At 43.2% G+C, this 24359-nt stretch overlaps 1 protein-coding gene across 6 annotated transcripts in view; it reads right to left on the reverse strand.

Moving 5' to 3' along the window:
* PITPNM2 (phosphatidylinositol transfer protein membrane associated 2) overlaps positions 1-24359 on the reverse strand; it is a 197860-nt gene that overhangs the window by 69677 nt on the left and 103824 nt on the right. For all 6 annotated transcript variants that reach the window (XM_024196154.3, XM_024196153.3, XM_024196155.3 and 3 more), the window contains one exon: positions 446-660. In XM_024196154.3, the coding sequence (XP_024051922.1) occupies positions 446-660 (215 nt within the window). The remainder of the gene's footprint in view (positions 1-445; positions 661-24359) is intronic.

The following is a 24359-nucleotide window of genomic DNA, read 5'->3' on the forward strand; positions in this document are numbered from 1 at the left end:
CTCTCTCTCTCCCACTTCTCCGACTCTCCAACCTAGAACAGGGTCGGGATGCAAATCCAATTTCACTTTTACTAGGTAGTGTTTGACATGCTACCCTTGCCATCTGCACATACATTTAAATATAATCTAAGTTAACTATCAGATATTTGCAACAATTAGTGGAACATGCAGTGTGACACACAAGACTCTGTAAAACATTAATGATTTCCCACACTTTGGTGCACAACTGGGCTTACACTTTTAGACAATGGGCCAAATCCTGAAGTCCTCACACAGCCTGCTCACCAAATCTCTGAGGACTGAGTAAGGATTTCAGGACTTGGCTCCAATGTTTCCCTAAAGAATGTTCATGGAAACACAAGAGATGTCATTGTGACTCAGTCATGGCAAGTAAAGAGATATTCAGTTCCTTTCAAAATCTAGGGAGGGCTACATGGAATAGTACCTTGTCCTTGTGTAAGGATATGCATTCCATGACTCCTCTTCAACTCTTAAAGCTGCCTTTGGCAGGATAGACCGAAACCAACTGGGTATATGCATACCAATATGGTACACTTTATGGGTATACTGCCCAATGCCACCAGGACCATCCGTGTATGGCCTATTCTCCAGGATCTCCACTCCACTGCCTTCTCCACATGTCTCTTCTCTGCTCTTTTTCTGAAAGGAAAAGACACCACTGTTTTTACTCATACACATTTTACATACCACTTGCTCAAAGCACATTAACATGAGAGATGGCATTTCCCCTACATGAACTGACTGATATTCAACAACAGCCACTAACCACCAACACATAAGAATGGCCCTTCTGGGTCAGACAAAAAGTCCATCTAGCCCAGTATCCTGTCTTCTGACAGTGACCAGTGCTAGGTGCCCCAGAGGGAATAAACCGAACAGGCAATCATCAAGTGATCCATCCCCTGTCGCTCAGTCACAGTTTCTGGCAAACAGAGGCTAGGGACACCATTCCTGCACAGAACTTCCTCACTGCAGAGTCACCCAATGGTCTCATATTACCACATGCTACCCCCAGAATCAGAGAGATTATAAATGGAAGAGACCTACTGGGTCATCTTATTTATCCACTGACCAAAGCAGGTATGGTCTATTAGACACCGACTCAGGCCAAAACTCTAGTGCAGGACAGCCTGGGAACTGTGAAGAAGTTAAATCAAGATCCAAACCCAAATGTCACAGGCAACTCCCCTATATATAATAGGCTGAATCAAAGCTTTGCATTCATACACTCTGAAGTCTGGATTCAGATCTGAATTGATCAGACCACACCACATAACCATTTACATTACCAGAAGTAGCAGGAATTGGGTTTTGCCTGCTTTGACATGTATTTTTGCAATGTTACATCAGAGTGACTAATCAACAAATATTAGCTGCAACATCACAATGCAATATATAGGCAGAAAATGTAGCATTTAGTGGCATTTTCCTTTAATGATCTGGCAAGAGACAACTCTTTAAGAACAGCCTGAAGACTACACCCTGATAATTAAGATATTTATAGAAAAAATATATTAAATTCGCCAGAATGCACACAGCACCCTCCGGCAGCTTCCATATCCCGGCTTATGTTGAGAACTGTCCCAAACCCTGGCAGCATTCCTTTAATAAGAAAACCTAAGTTCAATGCCTGCAAAGAAAGACAGAGATGTCCAAAATGTTTGTGCACTTCTAACACACATGCTGCAGTGGGTAGGATAATGCACGGACTTCGGTATTTCAGAACACCTGACTCATTTTCTTTTTTAAAGTGCATTGGAAAGGATGCACTTTGGAAATTAACAAATTGGAATTAGTAGTACAAATTGACTGTAAAAGATACTGCAATACTGACCCTTTCTTTTTGGCAGAACAACAACATGAAAGGAAACATGGTTTAACAAAAAATGATTAAGAAGAAGCAGAAGATCAGAGTCTGTGTTTGAGGACAAAACAACAAGCAAAGAAGAGCTATTTACTTTCAAACCAATTCTCGAAGCATTTTAAATCCCCCTCCCCTCCTCGATAACAGACAAAAAAATCTAAATATAAAAATGTTTTGGGTCTTGTTTTTTGTAAATTAGGATATGCAGTTTAGATAAGCACATTTGTAAAAATAATTTATAGAGAGAGCATTGAGCTTGCTGTTCATTAAACACACATCCTCTTAAAACAAGTTACGGTCTTGCAGTGCTTATGTAAGCTGTGGCCAAGTCCTGTCCAAATATTTATGACAATAACATTAAATAATCTTGATGACCTGAACATTTCGTAATTTCATAACATAGCAGGTCTAAGAAAAGGCAGCAACCCAGCAGGCATGGTGAATGTGTCAGACAGAATAATAGTAGAGCATAGGGTGACCAGATGTCCCTATTTTATAGGGACAGTCCTGATATTTGGAGCTTTTTCTTCCATATGTGCCTATTACCCCCCACCCTGTCCCGATTTTTCCACACTTGCTGTCTGGTCACCCTAGTAGAGCATCTGGTCTGAAGAGCTGATACAAATTATGGTGCCCTAGGAGTTCCATTACATGGCAGTATACATGGAAATCTGAAGCAGCAGGGGAAACATGGATGACATATTTAGTGTCAAATCACACCATGTAAAACCCTGCATTGGCTGCCTTGAGACCTACCACTAGAGATGATAAAGTCTCCAAGAACTCAGAATCAGATAACAGCTCCCTGCTCTGGGCTGAAACATGAAGTAGCCCGAGTGAGCACCCTCAGTTCTCTCTGAAATCAGCACCCAGGATCAAGCCTATTATAACTCACACAGAACAGTAACTGTGTGTGGAGATTTGCAGACAAACACTTACATTGGATTTGGATACTGAAATGCTGATGATTTATGTGGCCCGTTTTTATAACCATAGCTGATACCAAGATGGGTGGGGGAGGGGGAAAGAAATCTAGGCTTTATTCTTGATAAAAGCATGTAATTCCATACACTTTATATTATGGCTATAATCGAGTTAAGTCTGAGCACAATATCTCCACTTTTGACTTTCTGCTAAAAGTTTCTCATTTCCCTTATAGTCTTTGAGAGAGCTATCCAGTGGGCCAACCACTTTGCTGGCCCAAGTTACAACCTTGGAGGCCCAACATCTGCATTTCTTACTCAGATGAGACTCCCATCCAATGGATCAGAAAGTTGTGCCACAATAAAGGATTGTGTATAGGTGCCCTGCACAGCAGGTCATTTTCTTTAATAAATACCAACTGCCTATCATGGAGCAAGTTTGAGACAGGATGGAATCAGGCCCAGCTGTCACCATGGCAGAAGAGCTTTGCTTTCTCATATTGTATTTACTGTCTATATAAACGGCATGAACTTCTGCAGGGCTTGAACTGGGGGAAAAGCGGCTGTATTCTCCCAAGCTCCACTCACTAGTCAAGCCACAGTGACATGCCACTCACAGCCCATTGCACAGATATTCAAAATATGATTACGCAGGCTCTGCTGGGCTCCTCCCTTGCTGGGTTCAGAATCACCCTTGGGCAGGCTGGATTAAGGCAAAGCAGGCACAACTGGCATGTACCAAGGGCCCCAGCTCCCAGAGCATTTAAAGAGAGTTATGTTTCTAGTCCTCATGCTTACAGCTACCGTTAGCCAGGAAGGAAGCCACCTGGCCCCACACCCCCCAGCAGCACAGCCTTGTCCCTCACTGCCCTGAAGGCTGGGTAAGGGGCTGGTTGACAGAGGGCTTGCAGGTGCCTTGCTGGGCTCTGAAATATTTGCTCCCCCTTGGTGGGTCTCAAATGTACCCAACCTCTGCTCCTCCCCTCTGACATGGTGGCTCCATGGCTCAGATAGGGGCAGGGTGTGTGTGTGAATGGTGCTCCTCTCCCAAACACCAATCAATGAATTGAGACTCCACTCAGAGTACACTGTGCAGATCTGTGATCCTCCTTCTCCCCCCCCACTTACGTCAACAGCAGTGAAATAGCTAACAATTGTGACATTTAAAATAGCATCACCGGACATCTGAGTTGCTAGCCCACTGAGGCTAATGGGGCAGCCCACACCTCCCAGAGCTACTGTTTCAGGCTCTCTGCAAATACAGGCAGGAATCAATGTCTCGGTTGAACTGTGCTCATGTTTTCAATATAGGTGAAGAAGAGCTCTCTGTGGCTCAAAAGCTTCTCTCTCACTAACAGAAGTTGGTCCCATAAATAGGGTGACGATATTTCTTAAAGTAAAAATGGGACAGCCCAGGGTTCGCCCAAGCTGTCCCCCTCACCTTCCCCCACATCCCCCCATGCACAGGGCTCGCCAGAGCTGCCCTCCCCATGCTGCCTGTGGCTGGGGCTGACTCACTGAGCCCCGTGCTGCTTGAAATCTGGTGAAAGAGACGATCTTGGACACTTCCCAGCCAACATCTTTCCTCATGTGAGCCCCAAACAGAACCCTGGTCACTGTGGAGGTCAGGAAACTTTTCCCAACCCTTATTTTTTTATTACTGGGGTTGGGGCGTACCACCCGAGCGCCGCACCGGCCGGGAGGGGCGGTCAGCTCTGAAGGCAGTGCTGCCCGCCAGCAGCCAATTTCTCTGCTTGCCTACTGGCGGGCAGCACTGCCTTCAGCTGATCCCCTGGGCATCAGCCGCTGCTCTCCACTCTGCCTTGCAGCTGTGACAAATGCCCAGTTTTGGCAAAAAAGTAGGGACGGGCAGGACAGAGCTGAAAAAGGGGTCTGTCACGGTCAAAACGGGACGTAAGGTCACCCTACCCATAAAAGATATTACCTCACCCACCTGGTCTCGCTCAGGTTTTCAAGATTGTCTCCACCACTCTTAGGGTTAGAGACTCAGGCTATGGCTACACTACAGAGCATGCAGCTGTGCCGCTCTGGCATTACTAGGGCAGATGCTCTAAGCCAACGGGAGAGAGCTCTCCCATCGACTTAATTATTCCAGCCCCCGCAAGCAGTGGTTGCCATGTCAGCGTGAGAAACTTTTCCGCGGACATAGCACTGTCCACGCTGATGCTTACATTGCTGTAACTTACATAACTAAGGGGGATGGCTTATTCACACCCCGAGCGACATAAGTTATACCCATGTAAGCTGTAGTGTGTACAGACCCTTCACTTAAAAAACTGCTATCTGCTACGCTTTATCAGCTCCTTGTAAAACAGACCTCTCCCTCCTTATCAGACAAAATTAACAATTCCCTGGAAGTAATTTGCATGCCTTTCGCTGGAAATGTTTCTGCTGAGTATCCTAAGCATCTATAAATGTCGTGATTCAAAAACTGTTGATTCTCTGCCAGGAAGAAATCTCTTACACTTGAGATTGTCCAGCGACCAGTTTCACTGGTCTTACTCCACCAAGCAACAAGTTGCTTACAAACAGAGGGGCCAGATCCATGTCTGGGATCATTCTATAGTGACACCAGGTGTGAAGTTAGCTCCAGGATGGTTTATAAACGTGTTACTGAAAAGCAGAGTCATTTTCTTAGATTCAGAAACAGCTAATTAGTGACAGACAGTTTGTCAAGAATGGACCCAACATGAACAACAATCCCTTTCTGCTTCGGAATCCAATGGTACCGCGATCATCACAATACACAGCCAAGATCAAAATTCTCTACTTTTTCTTTGCAATTAAGTTACTTTGTCACAATTGACTTGGCGTTAGAATAAATTGTCTGGTTTGTGTTGTATGGTTGGTACAATGGTGACCCTGTAATACCGTCTGGTTTTGTCATAGACAAATAAATAGTTGCATTAGCATCTGCATTGTTATTGCCTATGCTCCCCTGTACTTGCAATAGGAAATACCTGTAAGCACAGGCGCCGATTTTCCAAAGTGTCAGGGGGTGCTCGACCCCTGGCTCTGCCCCAGGCTCCGCCCCTTTCTTCCCCCACTCCACCCCCACCCTGTCTCTTCCCACCCAGTTCCACCCCCTCCCCCGAGTGCGCCACATCCTCGCTCCTCTCCCCTCCCCCCACCCCCAAGCTTCCTGCATGCCATGAAACAGGTGATTGTGGTGGGTGGGAGGAGTGGGTAGGGAGGGGGAGGCACTGATTGGTGGGGCCCACTGGCAGGCGGGAGGTGCTGAGGGGGTGGGGAGAAGCTGATAGGGGGCTGCCGGTGGGTGCTTAGCACCCATCATTTTATCCCCATGGGTGCTCCAGCCCCGGAGCACCCTTGGAGTTGGCGCCTATGCCTATAAGACTGCCAACAATGAGGTAAAATCATTTAGTTCTTCAAGGCGACTGAACTGGTTTTTAAGGGTGATGGGACAGGTGGCATTGGGCCATGGCACAGCCTGGTCACGGGTGAAAGGGGGTTCTCTCTTCTGCTGCATAGGTGCTCAGGGGAAGTTGTTGCCTGGAAAATGGGGGAGAATGCCTTTAGGAAGGCTGGGCTCCACGTCCAGCGGTCATCAGACTGACTTGAGCCCAAGCAGGGGTACTTTCCACTGGTCTACTGGCTGACACTGGCTAAGTCACTTCCCCTCTCTGTGCCTCAGTTTCCCTGTCTTTAAAATGGGGCTAATGATACTGACCTCCTTTGTAAAACGTTTTGAGATCTACTTGTTCTGAAAAGCTAAGCATTGTTCTGATAAGATATAATTTCCAATTCCTTTTGTTTCCATGAACTCGTTCTGTTTTCTCCTTACAAACATTATCCCAGAGGAAAAGCCTCCGCCAACTGTGACTGTGTGTTTTATGTGAACAACAAGGAGTCTGGTGGCACCTTAAAGACTAACAGATTTATTTGGGCATAAGCTTTCGTGAGTAAAAACCTCACTTCTTCGGATGCATAGAGTGAAAGTTTTATGTGGAATCATTAAAACAGCTTATGGGTGACCACTGTAAATCTAGCTAGACACTGTGTAACTGTGCACAGATCAGGATTTACTATTTTACAGGTCGACCTTGCTACCTCTGGCATAGGTGTGCAATGGAAGCACTGCATGGAAGATGGTGGCCATGGGGGGACGCAGACATGCTATGCCCCTCCCCCCCGCATGCCACAGAGTATTCCTTGTTGCGATCCCCTTTATGGCACCATGGAGAAGGGCTGGTGGTAAACAAGAGGTATGGCCAGTGAATCCATGAGCTGCATAGATCCAACAGCCAAAACGCCTGGGGAGCGGGGCTTGTAGAGCACCACAGCCAACTACTATAGCCCAGAGTCTGGAATAACAGCTCTAAAGTGACTCTGGCTAATTCACACCCAGCATACTGGGTGGGGGAGCTTTCAGACACACCCAACCTCTGTGTGGGCTTTGCAGCTGGATGAGAGTTTGGCCCTGCCTTGTGTAGTGCATATCTGCTCTTCCTGCATGTAGGTTATTTGCACAAGCTACGTTGATATGCAGCAAGTATATTTTTGCAAGTATATTTTTCTATTAAATTTATATGAAAAATTAAGAGATGCTGCACTTTGCTCAATACAATTAAAGCGGGGCCTGAACCACGGACCTGAGATCTGGAACTGAACTTTCAGGGGAGTTTGGAGCCAGGATTCTGGGTTGGTCCGATGGGTACTAAAAATTCAAAACACGAGTTACTGTGCACCATCCAGTCAGGCACATTGAGAAGCACAGAACCATCACAAAAACAAAACAAAACAAAACCGTAACTGAATTTCTTTAGCAGTATGCTGTCAAAAGCTCCTAGGCTTTCCATTAGACTACAATAAAAACCTACGTAACTACAATGGTTTGGCAAGGACAGATCTGGTTAGACTGAGAACAGTGCAATTTCCTAACTCAATTATAAACCAGTCACTTGAACAATGAGTGAATTCATCTCATGTCTAAAGTAAAGGCATCAGTAACATGCTCTGTCACAGCCAAGAAGATACCGTATACCTGTGCTCAATTTACAAGTGTACAAGTTATACTGCATCCCTGGCTTTGATAATGAGAGAGCAACTTGCTTTTCAACTGTGTAGCCTTTTCATGTCTGTTGTGACTCCTTGCCATATTCTGAAGAGATGTTTATTACATGGAACAGGTCTGTAAACAACAATTAAAAAATAATAGTTGATTAGGAAAATGTTTGGCTTGAGCAGCATCTGGCAAGCCTTTGCTGCTGAACGTTTGGTTGCTGGGAGCTGCAGACGTGCAGGCATTTGAGGTTGGGGCTCTTTAGATACTAATTTCACAGGACTTGTATCCTTACAAACTTCAACCTTTTAATGGTTTACCTTTGTGATTACTACCTGGAATCAACTGCTAACAATATTACATCTCTCCATACACATCTGGGGAAATGTCCCCAGCAAATTCAAATAGCAGCTAACAACCTTTAGATACGAGTTCATCTAAGCCATAATCACAGTAAACCCTCTTATATTATATTACAACAGGAAATCCAGTCATCCCTTTAGAACTCTCTCTCTTCAGCTGATGACACTCCATGTTCCGTACAGCCCCATCAATAGCTTTCCAGGACAGATGGTGACACAGAGCCCTTCCAGCTAAAGTAATAGCATTAAATTACTCGTAACAGGGAACCCAGAGAAGCAGATGCACCATGATTAGCAAGAACGCCAGTTACTTAAAGGCTTCTATTAAAATAAATCACTTGGCACAGCAGCACAAACATGGGACACAGCACATGACCTCACAATAACAATTATGGAATGAGTAATTCCAATGAATGTCATTTAAATATTGGGCTAACCTAACCCCATTTATCGTGAGCCCTTCGCAACTGAAAATAAAGGGCTGTAAACAAAGGGTTCCACTCAAAGACAGGGTTTCAGATTTTCTGTCCCCTCCCCATATGAAAAAGTATGCCTCCCTACTAATTAACTGCCTGGGGTCCATTCTTGCAAACACTTATTTAGGCAAGTGGTCTCACTGGAGTTAACCAAGTCAGGGCTAGTTGGATCAAGCTCTTATCTTTTTGTCCCAGGCTGCAGAGGCTGCTCTAGCCTCTGCTCCCAGAAGTTCAGAGAGTTTGATTAAAATCCTACCCGGATAGTCACAGGGATTGCTCTCCTGGGTCAGTGGAACAGGGTGGACACCCTCCCTTCACAGTCCACAGAGCACCCCTCTCCACCGAATACACCCTGTCCAGAGCAGGTAGCAAGGATGTATTGAGGACCAGCAGAGATTAGGTAGCTGGGATTGTTAGCCAGCAATGTATATCGGATCTTCCCTGGGAAGGAGGCTGGAAGGCCAAAGAGCCTGCAGAAGTAGCTCATGTCCAAATTGCTTGGGGGCGGGGGGCATTATTTTGCTTGCTGCCCTTAATGATTGTGAAAGACCCCCCCAGCCTAAGGATACAGGAATCTTCCTGGGGCTTTTCTGTTCCTTTTTTAAGGCCTAATAAATGCAGCCCAAATCCCAAGCAGTGGGGAAGTTTTGCAGGCAAACAACACTGAATGTCCAGTGTCTGTTAGGCAAGGAAACCCAGGCCCACTACAGCATACTTACTCCAAAGGGGCACCAATAGCAGGAGAACAAATCCTGCCAACTAACTGGTAATTTTACTTTATCCCAACAAGTGCCTTTCAGGATAGGTAAATTCCGGCCTCATTATCTAGTTCTGCACCATCTAATATAACAAGTATTCAACATAATCACAATCCTAATCACACTGAATCTCTTTATTTCTTTTCTTCTTTCCTTATCCCTCTTCTTTCCTTAACACTCAAAATGCTTGACTCTCAGAGATGGGGTTAGATGAGACACAGTCAGATCTCAGCCATTTTCAGTTCTTTTGATCTCTGCATAGCAGCCTAGATCTGGAGGTATAAATAATCATGCAGCTCCGTTGTCATTATATGACATAGCTTTGCTGTGTAACTAGGGATGCCAGTGGCATAACGGAATAGGAACCCTGTACAGTGAGGCTGTGTCATACCCTCTCATTTGCATCTCTACAATACAACACGTGGTAGCACTGCATGGGGGGATTTGGAAAAATCCTAACCCCCTCAGTAGAATTTTTTGAACTAGTGGCCCCTTCTTTAGGGGCTGGTATATAACCTCTTTCTTATTCAGACCAAAATGCTTTAGCTGGTTATCAGTGTGAAATTTGTTGTGCTTTCAGAGCACATTTGAACCCAGGATCTCAAAGCACCTCACATAAGGTATTAAACCTCACAACAATTGTATAAGGTAGACACATTAATTAGCTCCATTTTACAGATGGGGAACTGAGGCACTGCAGGGTGAAGTGACTTGCTTAAGATCACATAGGAAGTCTTTGGCAGGCTTGAAATAGAACTCAGATCTCCCAATGCCCAGAAGAACTTTACCAGCAGAACTTGCTTGTCCTTCACTCCTTCAAAGTGAATTTAAATGGACAGTGGGCAGAACTCACTTGTTATACCAATTCCAGTCTTCTAGAATCATGAAGAGCTTATCTCGGTCTACTTTAACATGGCTTGTGATATCAAAAAGACTTCCACAAAGATCTATTTTAGGTCATTCAATTTACATAACTAATTTGCTTAATGAAAGCTTCCAGCAGTAAGTTGCACATGCAGATGACTTTGCAAGCTACACTCCGTAGATGTACACATGTTATTATTGTGTTTGCCGTTTATATTTCAACATGACTCATGAGAGATATTGATGATAGGATGATCCTAAACAAATCAATCCTATTCATCATGCTTTGCTTTCAGGGTAAAAATGTACCACATTTTGACTCTAAACGCTGTAGATCCATAGTACAGTTTACAGTTAAACTGACAATGAAGGAACAGATTTCTCAATGTTTGGCTTCATTTGAGGTTTTTTTGTTTTTAAGTATAATTTGCTACTTCTATCAAAGCTATTATGCTTCAGAGAACAGTAAGAAAAGTGTAAGCTGCATACTAATAATAGGAGTCCAAGACATTGTTCTAGCTTTTTAAAATAAATTACAAAGTCTTAACTTGTTTACCGTTGATTATGGTTTACAGATGTAACCCTCAATCACATCCAAATAAATTAGACATTTATAACAGGCTGACATGGTTTTGTTTTACAATGAAGTTTCTTCATGCATGACTGTGACATTTATACAGACTTGCTTTTCATGGGAAATGAGGGGTTTTGGTTTGAACTGGTGTAACGTACAATGAAAAGATTGACAGTATTATACTTGATAAAACCGAGTGTCCATAAATAATGGACAGTCTATTCTCTGAGAACAATAACCAAGGGGTTTCTGTAACTCCGTAAGGCAGGGGTAGGTAACCTATGGCACATGTGCCGAAGGCGGCACACGAGCTGATTTTCAGTGGCACTCACACTGCCCGGGTCCTGGCCACCGGTCCGGGGGGCTCTGCATTTTAATTTAATTTTAAATGAAGCTTCTTAAACATTTTAAAAACCTTATTTACTTTACATACAACAATAGTTTAGTTATATATTATAGACTTATAGAAAGAGATGTTCTAAAAATGTTAAAATATATGACTGGCACGCGAAACCTTAAATTAGAGTGAATAAATGAAGACTCGGCACACCACTTCTGAAAGGTTGCCGACCCCTGCCGTAAGGTTTGTCTCCAGTTCGGTGACCGGAAGTTTTGATCCTCTGCTTCACTTTTACTGAAGTAACTGCTGGGATTTTTTTAAATTCTGTGTGAATTTAACACTGGTAGAAGGTGCCAGAGCGACAGTCCTGGAGAATGAAGGCATCTATTTACCCACAGAACTGGGTAAGGGAGCACTGGGGCAAACTTCCCCAGACTGACCTGCCAACACACTGAATCCTAACCCTGGTAAGGCAAAGTGGGAATTTATACTGCATAGCCAATTCCATTCCTGATTTGTTGTTGTTGTGATTAGGGTGTGTGCGCGTGTGCATGTACACACGTACCTGTCCATTGGGAACTGCACTGAGATCAAACTCATCTTTCAGAGTCCACTGAACAACAAGATGGTAGCAACCACCAGTCACTAGTGGCTTAGACAGCTCTGAAATATCCTATCACCAATCAGACACTGATTCCTTTCTGTTTACAAGTGCTGTCTCAGGGAAAATATCCCGGTGGCCAGCCAAAAAGACAGAAAACATTCCTCGCTGCCACTGTAACATGTGCGCCCTGGGACCCCCACGGAATCAAGCACAACCCCCACAGTAACTTCATACTAATTTGATTATTAGCAGTTGAATGTCTTTAGTCAATGGTGAATTCAGTGTTCCAAACACTTTGCACAGTATTCCTCCTCTTCCCATCGCTATCTGCCATGATAAGTGTAAGCCAACTGCCCTCCGTCCATTCGCTGTCTCTTCCAGGCATGGAGCGCTGTGCTTATGGTGGAGGCTGCTTGTGTAGAGAAGGGGATATTTTGCCAAAGGTTGCTGCTGGATTTCACAGTGTCTCACAATCTCTCCCAATGTCACGATCACATGTAGTACAATCTCCCTGGAATCCAGAATGGTCTTTTCCTGAGCCTTGGCAGTATTGCCAATCCCGACTCCCGAGCTTGAGTCAGGCCCCCAACAAAGCATTATTTAAAATAATAGCAATAAAAAATTTAGGGTTCTTTTTGTTTGCCTTTTGGTTACTGTGCTTTTAGGGTGCACTCAGCCCACATTTTCAAACTTTTCTCCACAACCATAAAAGCTAGAAACCATCTACACCTCTACCCCGATATAACACGACCCAATATAACACGAATTCGGATATAACGCAGTAAAGCAGCGCTCCGGCGGGGGAGGGGGGGCGCGCTGCACGCTTCGGTGGATCAAAGCAAGTTCAATATAACGCGGTTTCACCTATAACGCAGTAAGCTTTTTTTGGCTCCCGAGGACAGCGTTATATCGGGGTAGAGTTGTATTTATAAATGAAATCTGAAATTCTCACATATTTTCATGATTCCAGGAGCTGGGGCTATAAGAAAAACACCAAATATTGCAAGACTCATGATAAAGTCACAACAATTCCCTTAAGCTAATTAAACTTTGTGATGAGGTCAACTTTTCACAACACTAAATAAGAGATCCTCCTTTCCAGACCTTAAATGATCCTTGTTGCCCTCATCTGTACCTTCTCCAAAGGTAGAATGAATGTCAGGGTAGGAGGCATGGTCTAGTGGACAGACCACTGGACTGGAATAAATAGGTTCTATTCCTGGCTCCATCATGGGTTTGCTGTGTGACTTTGGGGAAGTCATTTCACTTCCCTGGGCGACTGTTTCTTCTCCCACCCTTTGTCTATTTAGACTGTGAGCTCACTGGTGCAAGGACTATGTCTCCCCGTGTGTTTGTATAGTGCCTAGCACAGTAGGGCCCCAATTTCAGTAGGGCCCCCCCGATGCTACTGCATTCAAAAAATAATCAGTGCTCAGACCAGCATACAATGCTCCAAATGGGCTTTGAAAGAACCTTGTAAAGAATGACCATTATCTTCCTTGACTTATAATTAATTCCCTGATGCATTCTAGGGCACAATCTATCAGTCTTTCCTTCCCCTCCTGTGTTGCCAAGCACTGATTCCCTAAGCCTCAGAATATCACTCACTTATAACCTTAGACCCTTTTCAACTTATGTGTCTTAAATATGTATCTATTCTGTACCATAATTTTGTTTGGTCAGAGAGTGATAATAATCCAAGTGAAAAACCATAGGGAATACAAAAGATTGCAGTCCACAAGAGACCAAATTTTAGTCTTACCGAACCTGACAATGTCCTTTTAACAATAATTTTTTTTAAAGAAACAAAAAATAAATGCCTCCACCCAAGCAAAATAATAGCCAAGCAGGGCCAAGAGTCTTTCTTGATCACTGAGGTCCTTTGAGTTCAATTTCAACCATTTATGGCTTCTTCCCTCCAGTGCTTGTGGAACTCCAAACCATCTGATGCCGGGGCCTTTTCCACTACTCCTCCAACAGGCAAGTGCAGTAATCAAAGGAGACAGTTAAATACAGTTTATTGTAACTGTCTGCACCGCTACTTACCACAACACTGTGTGTAGCCACTGATGAAACAGGGAAGCTATGAACAACCTTATCTATGGTTTTACACAGCAGGCGTTGCCCAAACTCTGAAATACCAAGGGATGCATTGGAAAATTGCCAAGGGGAGCAAAATGGCCACGCTTATTTTGCATCCCAATCAGGATTGATGTTTGAAATCAAATACAAGCCAGCCTCACGTTATCTGGTCCTGGCATCTTCTGTGATTGTGGAATAAAAACTGTCTGAGTTCACTAAGGATGAACCCAAGCTGATCAGGTTGGTCCCGACACTGCAGTGAGAGGCAAAGGGTGTGGGTGGGCCTCCATTAAGGCTCTTTGGCTGCACTGTGTTGTACACCTGGATTACAGACATATAATCACAGTCCTTGCTTTCCCTCCCATCACTTTTATTGTTTTGTAGCATTGTTCTCTATTACAGATGGGCTACACACATCACTACCGATACTGCATGCTGATCTAGCTAAAGGAAGCGTTTGTGGTTTGAAATGAGGTCTCCTCTGTTTATAGCTTAAAAATTGCCTCTTCTCTCATCCTTGATGAGTGTTCAATATCCTTTTATAGCTGCTGCCTGAAAAGCTGGGTCAAGTAATAGGTAGCACAGCCACTCAGCCTAACTCATGCATCTGGGCCTATTGTGACCATGCCAATTACAAAGACTAGCATCCAGGCGCCACAAATAAATGGAATGATGACAGACACAAGGGTCTGGGCATAGTTGCTGGGAGCCATAATTAAATGGAAACAGAAGCCCACTGATACAGTTATTGGAAAAATACCTGAAGGTCTTGCAACTAATGCATAGTTTATTTTTAATACACTTTTCCAGGGTAAGATTTGTCGTTTCCCGACAACACGTACTGCGATTATATGCGCACCCATGGGTGTATCATTTTTATTCTCAGCTGTCTCCTGCTGTGGTATGAGTCAGCCCTGTGTTTTGTTAACTATTCCTTTTTGATCATTCGATCTGACATCTAATTCATTATGAGCAATCTGCTTTCACCACCAGCAACCTTCTGTCTGCTGGATACAGACACCTATTAGTCCAGGTATCATTCACAGCTGGCAGTTACTTAATGTCTGCAGGTTCCCCCAAAATCATGTAATTAAATAGGAGAACAAAAAGTCATTTTGCCCTAAAAATATACCTGGGCAGGGGATAGGGGAATTATTTATATAAAACAATATTAAACTGGGTTTTTAAAACAGGGCATCCAGTATTCCATCAAGGATCTGGAGTACCCAATTAAAATGTAAGCAAACTAATTAGGCTAATATTGGAGGGGGAAAAAATCACCTCCAGAGTCAAAAGGGTTAGGAGTGGGGGAGAGGCTAATAATTCCACTCTTATCTCAGCCAAGGAGTTAAACTTCTTCTGTGTTAGCGAGAAGCCCACCTCTCAGTGAAGAGGAACCTTTCTGGAAGTAACTGAAATCAAAACCAAAATTGAAATTTTATCAGCACATAATGTGCTCTTATGACAAGTTTAAAAACACAACATGAAGACCAAATTGCAATCCATATGAATAAGAAAGTTACATATACTGCTGTAAATGCATTGCAATTGATTGAATGCTGTGGTATATAATAATTACTAAATGTTTATTTATTGGCTTCTCTATGGCACTCATCATCCTGGCATTCGATTACCTCTCAAACATTAGCAAATTTAGCCTCAACACAGGATGGGAATTACAATGGAGAATGTGCGGCACAGAAAATTCAAGAGATTTGAACACAGGGAGTCTGTGGCCAAGATGGGATTAAAACCCAGATCTTCCAAGTCCCAGTCTAGTGCTTTAACCACAAGCCACCCTTCCTCTATCAATACTCCTGCTATGAGCTTATATAGGGCCTTCTGGTGAAGTAAGCAAGTCTAATTATTCCCATTTTGTAGTTGGGTAAGCAGAGGTTTAATGGATTTACCCAAGGTCACTTGACAAGTCATTACTAAAGCTGGAATAGAGCACAGGAGGAGAGTGTTTCCCCATTACCCCACCCACCCTTAGGCAAAACCCCCCAACTCAGGGAGGTTTATCAGTACCTGTGAGCCTGTTCTATTAGTTGTACATTGATATTGTGCTCTGCACTGTATAAGACACACGTAAAAAAATAATTCATGCACTGTGCAGCTTATGCTCTTTAGAAGTAATATAGCTGGAGGTCAAATCACAATTAAAAACCTTTGTGTTTTGTTATTTCTCCAAATACAGAGACTGCCATGAATTACTGTGCACTTATAACTAGAGGCCCCTACATTATAAATTAAATCCCATTACAATTTCCCATTTTCTCCAGTAATCACACTCATATCCTCTTAAGAGTTATGGACACCACCAGACCATGCTTTTGTGTGCATGCATCATGTTACAGATACAGGCAACCTTAAGCTGCAGCATCTGTTTCCATGGCAATGGGACTGCATCAGCAATCCAATGGGTTTAGTTTAGGCCATCTACACACAAATCATTATTAATATCAAACTGAACTATGTCACCAGTAACCATGGTACCCACAGAGGAGGTCTCTGTGTCCCCTTTGTGCTGTAACATGCATCCTTCATGCATGACACAAAATGATTTTAATCCAATTAGAGCTGTGAAAAATAATATATTTAGAAGCAGCATTAACACATATTCAGCAAAGGGAGTTTACTTTGAGTCTCTCTAAGGAAGATCAGAACATGATGCTTGACAAGGATATTTTGAGTTCTAGTCTGAGCATATTGTAAGTTACTGAGGATCTGAAAACGTTCAATCACTGGGGGAGGGGGAAGATACACACTCAACAAGTGACTTATTAGTAAAGGCAAAACAGGCTGCTGTTTTAAAGATCCCCCTTTTCTAGGTTTGATCACTCTCTGAGCAGCACACGGTGCATTGTTGCATCTGGACATTACCCCCCACCCACTGGCACTCAGCCAAATGTCTCAACTATAAAGTCTGTGCAAACACTGTTACTCTTCAGGCAAAACAATGAAGAAATCTAAGAATGCTCAGAGAAGGATGTCCGCAAAGTGAGAGAATTAAAAATATACAGAAATGATGAAACCTGGTAACATCACCACCAAGGGAATTGCTATTTTTCAGGCTGCTATAACAGATGGCCACATAGTACAGTGCTATTAATATGGAAACTCTCATAAGGACTGAGATTTTAGTGGCCATTAAGATAGAGGCCATTAGCACAAAGTTCACTGTATCTATTCGTATATAAATCAAAACATCAGCCCAGTGGCTCAGGACACGAGAGTTTGAAAGTGACCTTGGGAAGTCAACAAAATGCAGACCCTCATTACACATGGTCTTATGATTAGGGTGCAGGACTGGGGTCAGTGCTCTTGGGATCTATTCCCAGGTTGGCCATAGACCTCCCAAAGTATCCTTGGACAAATCACCTACCTGCCCTATCCCACAGTTTTCCTCAGCAGTAAAATGGGAGTGTGGGTATGCTGGAATAAACTACAGATCATATCGTGCATCTACTGGAAAATATATGAAGGATTTAAACAGACAAACCTATTAAAACCTTACATTGCTCCCAAAATCCCAGATATCTCCTGGACTGGAGCTTCAGTAAATTGGTTTCTTACTGTCAAGACTGTATTTAACATTTGTTTCCATTAAACCACCACAAGAGTTCACTGCCCTCTTGTTATGACATTGAAGAGGTTGTCTAGTGACCATTTACAGCTCTATGCTGAGGAATGGTGCTCATGTACATCAGTGCAGAGGGGCTAACTGGCGACAAAATGGACAACATCTGAACTAAGATGCAAGCTACGTGTTGCTAGTTTAAGAAAACAAAGTTAAATTTGGGTTTCTGATGCTGGCCCCTTCAGAAGCAAATTCAAAAGGCTGAACCAAGCAAGAGCTTAAGCCAGAAAGACCAAGACAGCACTCCCACTTCAGTCTGAAGTGTCACTCCTGCTTGGGCTTGTAAAAATATCCTGCCTTGCATCACTAGACCACAAGAACCTTCTTTCACTTGGTTTTCAGCATGAAATCTGATGAAGGCTGTAATGAGATATACCCAGATAGGAGCAGCAGCAGCACACAACCTCCCTGTCCCCTGAAGAAGAGACTGTTACTGTAGAAGCTCCTGCAGCATGATGCACAGATGAATACCTCTGTTGCCTGAGGCTTCATTACTCTTTGCTGCTTTCACGGCAAATGTAAAATGGCCAGGTTGTGAGCAGCAGGCCTTCACAAAAGAGTACAGATGTACGTGCAAGGCCAATTTGTACAAATACTATATGCACTCCATTATTTAGAACCAGGGCTGGCTATTAATGGAGCTCTTAGTACAACACACCATGATATTATGTGGGCAATCCGCTGTGCAAGTCTATAAATAATTAACAGCCTTAAAAGAGAACCATTCTTATACCCGTTCATAAATCACTCTGCAGTGCAAAGTCATACAACCACACTTTTGTTGGAGCTGGGCTGCCTGACGCACAGGAATGCAAAATGGAAATAACTTTATTATGAAGACACCTCAAACCTGCTTGCCCTACATGCTATATCTTTTAAACTGGCTGTTAACATTTCAGCTTCCATTTCCTGCTCAGTTTTTTTATTCTACTTGGCATTTATGTCCTGCTTTTCCTTCTTCAAAGATTCGCACATTAACTGCTCCACAAAGCACCATCTGTGAGAAATACTCTCTCTATTTTACAGATGGAGTAACTGAGGTAGGTAGATGAAGCACACTGCCCAAGGGCACTCAGTGCATCGGGGATGGGATGTGAAATCAAGACTGAATCTCAGTCTGACACTCAAACTACTCCCTTCTACTTTGCAAACCAAACACAATCAAAATTTTGCATTAAAATAAAATAAAATAAAAAAATGTGGCCCAGCTGAAAAGATAAAGCTTTACTTATTTAAAAAGTACACACAGTATTGCCAATCCCAACCATTTAATAATCATGACCCAAGGCCCAAAATTTCATGGGATTCGCTTAAAAATCTTGAGGTTTTAAGAAAGTCAGAAATTCTGGGTTCTTTTTATTTGTCTTTGGTTTCTGAGCTTTGAAGGTACATTCGGGTCACAGTTTCAAGCTTTTCTCCACAACTCCAATAGCTAGAAAGTTTCATTAAAAAAATTACTGACATTCTCACAAAACATGACTCTAGGAGCTGGGGCTTTAAGAAAGACATCAAATACTGTGAGACTCCCAATAAAATTGCAAGAGTTACATTCTAACCCCAGTCTAACATCACATATTGAGTCCTGCTCTTAGTGCTATAACCAAACCAGTTACTTCATATAAAATCAACCCTAATCTTCATGCTTTTGGAGCAAGGGACACAAACTGGTACTGATACAATGACTGCAAATACTACTTCATGTTTATGTAGCACTTTTCAAACACTACATGCAGACAGTATTGCCAACTCTTGCAGCTCTATTGTCAGTCTTTCGATATTTGGTGTTTTTCCCCATTTCCTGGAGTTAAGTGATTATGTGAGACTCTCAGCTTTCATTTTAAAACAGTATGTTTCTCACCCTTATAGCTGCACAGAAAATCTTGAAAACATGACCTGAGTACAGCCTAATGGCCCCCCAAAAAACCCAAAACAAAACAAAATGGAAGACTTTTAAAAACTGCATGATTTTGTGAGGCCGACTCAGGATCTCTGAGCACTTCCAGTTGGCAATACTATGCAGATAGCAGATTGAAAATGTGGATTTGGTTATGAGACCATTTTTTTGTTCTGAGAAAGGGACCTGCATTTCTTCTTCTGCTGCTGCTGTTGTATAACTGTACTGATAAGTGGCAACTGCCTTCAAAACAGAAACATGCAAATGACCATCCTCCAAATGGTGAAGTATGCAAAACAGATCAACTGCAGCTTAATCAGTGGTATAAAAAGAAAAAAAGATTCAGAGAAAACAGATGACTTTTAGAGTCACTGTCAGATCTTGGGTGCTTTAATCTGTGCCATGCTAGAGACAGACTTTGAAAGACAAGCCAGCACTGGCATGGCATTGGAAGTCAGACAGATAACACAAACAGAAAGGGATCTGATTGACAGCGTGAATATCAAGTGCTGGTTTGAGGCACAGTGTACATGGGGTAGCCCTGACAACTCAAAGATGTAGCATTAGTGAAACAAGCCACATTGGTAACAGGGAAAGTGAGTTCTCCTGTAGATGAGACGCAACGTATGCACAGGTTTCACCCACACTGTACCTGCCAGTGTTTCTCCCTGTTCTGCAGTGTCCAACATCCAGAGATGAAAGAGTAGCTCATTCTCCAAACCCATTCTGTCCTTTACCTATCTCCTGAGGCCGCCAACAAAGAGGGCTGGCCAGTGCCAAATGCAGTGGAGGTTTTGCTGAGCTGGACTCCTGTCCACTAGAAATCAGACAGAATGCCAGGAATTCATTGCACAAACACACACTTAACTTCTTCAAATCCATTTTCAAGAACCAACAAGACTCTACTTGGCAGCTGCAAGCATCTCAGAGAATAGCCCCGCCCAGATGATGAAGACTGCCAAGAAAAAAATGACAACCGAAGATTGACAGAATTCACAGTATATATGGAGAAAGAAAAACAACAGAGTCAATACCAATCAAGCAGAGAGGAGCAGCACAAGTGAGATAAGATTCTCACCCTTGAAAGCACTGCCTGCTTTTCTGAGAACACAGCAAATTATAGACGTCGGAGGATCATTGCAAGTCAACGTGCAAAAGGGTCTGAGCAGAAGCCAAACTACGAATGAGCTAGCAAAAAGGAGCCTGCAGTGAGATGGAAAGAACATCAAGACACATCTGACTAGAGATTTCCTTCCATTAATCCAGCAGAAAGCCCATGAGATCAGGTAAAGCTAAATGAATCCAACAGAACTAAAATATAAAACAAGGTCTGAGGTTTTCATAACTTAAATTTCCAGGACTGACTGCAAGTCTTGTCCAAATCGTTCAAAAGGTGACACTGCAAAGACTTGCATCCACATAGGAAAAACTGTGATTGCCAAAGAATGACCTCAAATGAAATAGCAGATCGAGTATGAGGCTAGGAACTCTTAAATCCTATAACCATCTCAACTCTTTGGGGGCTTTGGACAAGTCATTTCCTCATTCAGTGTCCCCATTTGCAAAGTAGGGATAATAATCCTTATTTATCGGTATTATCAGGGTATGCTCTGAGGAGTATTGTCCACACAATGCTGTGAAACTGTGCACTCCATGCCAGAGACAAGTTCTGGCACTTATTCTTTAATTCTATTTGGGAATTCTCGGTAAGTTGGGTTTTCATGTGCGAAGGCCCTTCATTATTGCTAGGTATCAGGAATGGCTAACAAATTATAGTGGCTGTTGTCTCAACTCAATAGCAAAATATACTGCATCACACTAGAAAGCAGTGGCCTGAATATTAAAGGCTGATGTCCCACTTTTGCTTTGGCTGAGCTGAGCTAAACTTGCTTCCTGACTAGCTTATTTAGTTCAGCTATAATCTTCTGTTTTCGCTTGGTGGTTTTGTTTTGTTTTTTTAACAGTTTTAAACAGCCACAATCTCAGCTGAACTTCCTGGCCAAGATGCTAATAGGGCCACTACTGGGCCACTTGGCCATGAGCAATGGTGGGGCTTCAGGCTACAGCTGCTTTTGGACTCTATAGAAGTGCACCCTGGAGAGTTATGAGGCTTAATTAGCTAATATTTCCAAACTGCTTTGAGACTCTTGTATGAAAGGGCTGATTCTAAGAGGAGATAAAAGCCCGCAGAGTTCCTTGTGTTCTACACAATGTGCCTAGCAGAAACAGAGACTCTGGCCTCTAGGTACTACAAATAATCATTGTCTCCTTAATGGAGTGCCTTGCAAGATAAGCCCCATAAAGTGCCAAACAGAGTACCAAGTATTATGATTCTTAGTTTAAGGGATTCATGCGTCAGCTTCAAATAACTTTCATCCTCAAAAGGCAACTGTCAAGGTCCAGAAGATGAAGAGGGAATGTTCTTCAAATATATGGTCTTCCAAGGAAGATCACAACCATCCTCAGGAAACTGCTTAGAGCTAGACAAGGCATGGTTATTTACAAAGAAAGAAAGTTATGAACACCGATTTTAAAATAAAATTTAATATCAAATGGAAATGTCTCCCTTCATCTAAGGGCCACAAGAGTGAGGACCTCATGGAATCCCAGGGCATATGGGAACTCCAGTAGCAACTGGCATGGAGATGATAAATGGACTGACCTTTACCTAACGATACAGTGATCTTTACGGTGAATGGGGTCAAGATAGAGCAGAATACAAGCTTTGACGAAACAGCAAAAAAGATTCAAGATTAAAATGAGTTTGTTGAAGGTGGGTAACAAGAACACTGTCAATTCCCTGATAAGGATTAGGGATGGCAAACTCCTGAGAAGATGAAAAAGAGAATTAGAAAGATGTTTTAAACTGACAGCATGGTTTGACGTGGCAACAAATGAAAACAATGTTTGTAACCCTCAATTCAGATTTATTGTATTTTAAACACAAGTATTGTGAGCATTTTGTGTTGAAGGTCAAAGGAGGCTGGTTTAGACATTTTCTCACACTTGATTTCCTCTCTCCATGGAGAAACGTCCACTTTGGGATTTGGAACAGGAGTTTCCATAACCACTTGGTAGAGTAAGACATTTCACAGAGACCCTCAGAGATGGTAGTTCTACTTTCCAGACTTTGGCTTTTGAAGAGTTCTCTTGGGCTGTATCCCTCCTTTGCCAGGATAGGAATGTGCACTTCCCCACACCAGATTGCAGTTCCCCAGGCTCATCATGGCAACTTGTGCAAAGTTATTAGTCCTTGGTTACTAAGAGCAAATTTCACCGAGAGCAACTTCACGTTTGGCAGCAGGAGGTAGTTTTGAATAAGCATGTATCACATTTCTGTTTTTTTTAGCAGAGAGAAACGCTGGTAGCATACAAAAGGAGTGCTTGATATTATAGGAGACACATGAGTCTTCAGTTTAAGGAGGCTTACACGCAAGCGCCAGAAGCTCCCTAGAAAGGGGGGGGGGCACCAGCACCTGGACCGAGGCGCCGCCCCAACTCCGCCTCCTCCCCCAAGGCTCACCCGCTGCTTGCTCCTCTCCGTCTCTTGCCCCAAGTCCCGCCCACTCACTCCTCTCTGTGGTGGAGAGGAGCGAGCGGTGTGCAGGGGCCACCTAGGGAAGAGGCGGCGCGAGGGCGAGGCCGTGGGGGAAGAGGCGGAGTGGGGCCACGGTCCGGGGACCGGTGCCTCCCCCCACTTCTTGGGAGCTTTGCTTCCAGTGCTCCTCCAAAGGGAGGTGACCCATGCCTCATCCAGGGCGTTTGCCCTCCTGCATGGTCAGTGTTTTCTAGCAAGGTTTAACCTCCCCAAGCCTCTTATATGTCCTGCTCATGCTTGATATCTGCTCCCCCCAACCATCTTGTGGTTGGTTGGTGCTGCAGTCAACCATTTATCATGGGGGGTGGGGGGGAGAATCACTGTTGTGATCTCATTTAAAAACAGATGGAGCATGTTGCAGAGAGATGATCTGGTCAAATCAAAGAACAATGTGAAATCAATATGAAAATGACACGAATAAAATAATGTCTTGAAAAGAGGTTTTGAGAATGATTTCAGTATTTTGCACTATTTTCTCAGTTCCCTGATTTATGCACCAGAATAAAGGAGATTGTTGCAGAAAAGGAGATTATTGGTTAGGAGCCTAGACTAAACAGATGGAATTTTTTCATATGGAGAGCAAATGAGAAAGAAATAAGACCATCATCAAGACAAAGATGAGAAGAGAGCTGTACATGCAGCAGAGAATTACCCTACCTGCCCTATTACAGATGCAACAAGACTTCCTGAACTGAACACGATGACAAGCATCATGCTAGAGATTCCCCATGGAAATACTTATATTTATAGAGTCTCAAATCTAATTGAGAAAAAACAATTTGGTTCAGATCTTCTAGTCTGCAAGCAGGTCAAGGATCCATTAAGCTCATTGCTGTAATATAAAATTAACTTATTTATTGAAGAATCTAAGTGCTACTCTGTGTACTGAAACCGCTGTCTCTGCAGAAAAGGATTCAGAAGCTGCAAAAGTGATGCTAAGGGGAAAAATGACAAGCCTCTAAGAAACTGGCCATTAATTCACTTCAGCCTTTGGAACTTTAAACATCAGCAGGGAACCCAGAAAATGTGGGAGATGCAAGATACTAAGGAGTACAGAAGGGACAATTTATTGCTGCCTTGGGCAGCCAATAGCACAGAAAGAGCCAAGAACTAGGATGCCAAAATCTCATCCTGTACACTTTTATTGTTCCTATCCAGTGTACATTTACCATACATCATTCTAAGAGAAGCAGCAGTTGTGAGAACTTTTTGTTCTCTGTAAGAACTGATCCTGCTTGTAGCAAACTGAAGGGGAATCTTTCCAAGAGTTCAAACAGGAATAGTTCCGTCAGAAGGTAAAGCGTGGCCTCTCCAT

Source organism: Terrapene carolina, unplaced genomic scaffold (assembly GCF_002925995.2).
Source record: "Terrapene carolina triunguis isolate 2854851 unplaced genomic scaffold, T_m_triunguis-2.0 Scaffold234, whole genome shotgun sequence".
In the NCBI taxonomy this organism is placed as follows: domain Eukaryota; kingdom Metazoa; phylum Chordata; order Testudines; family Emydidae; genus Terrapene; species Terrapene triunguis.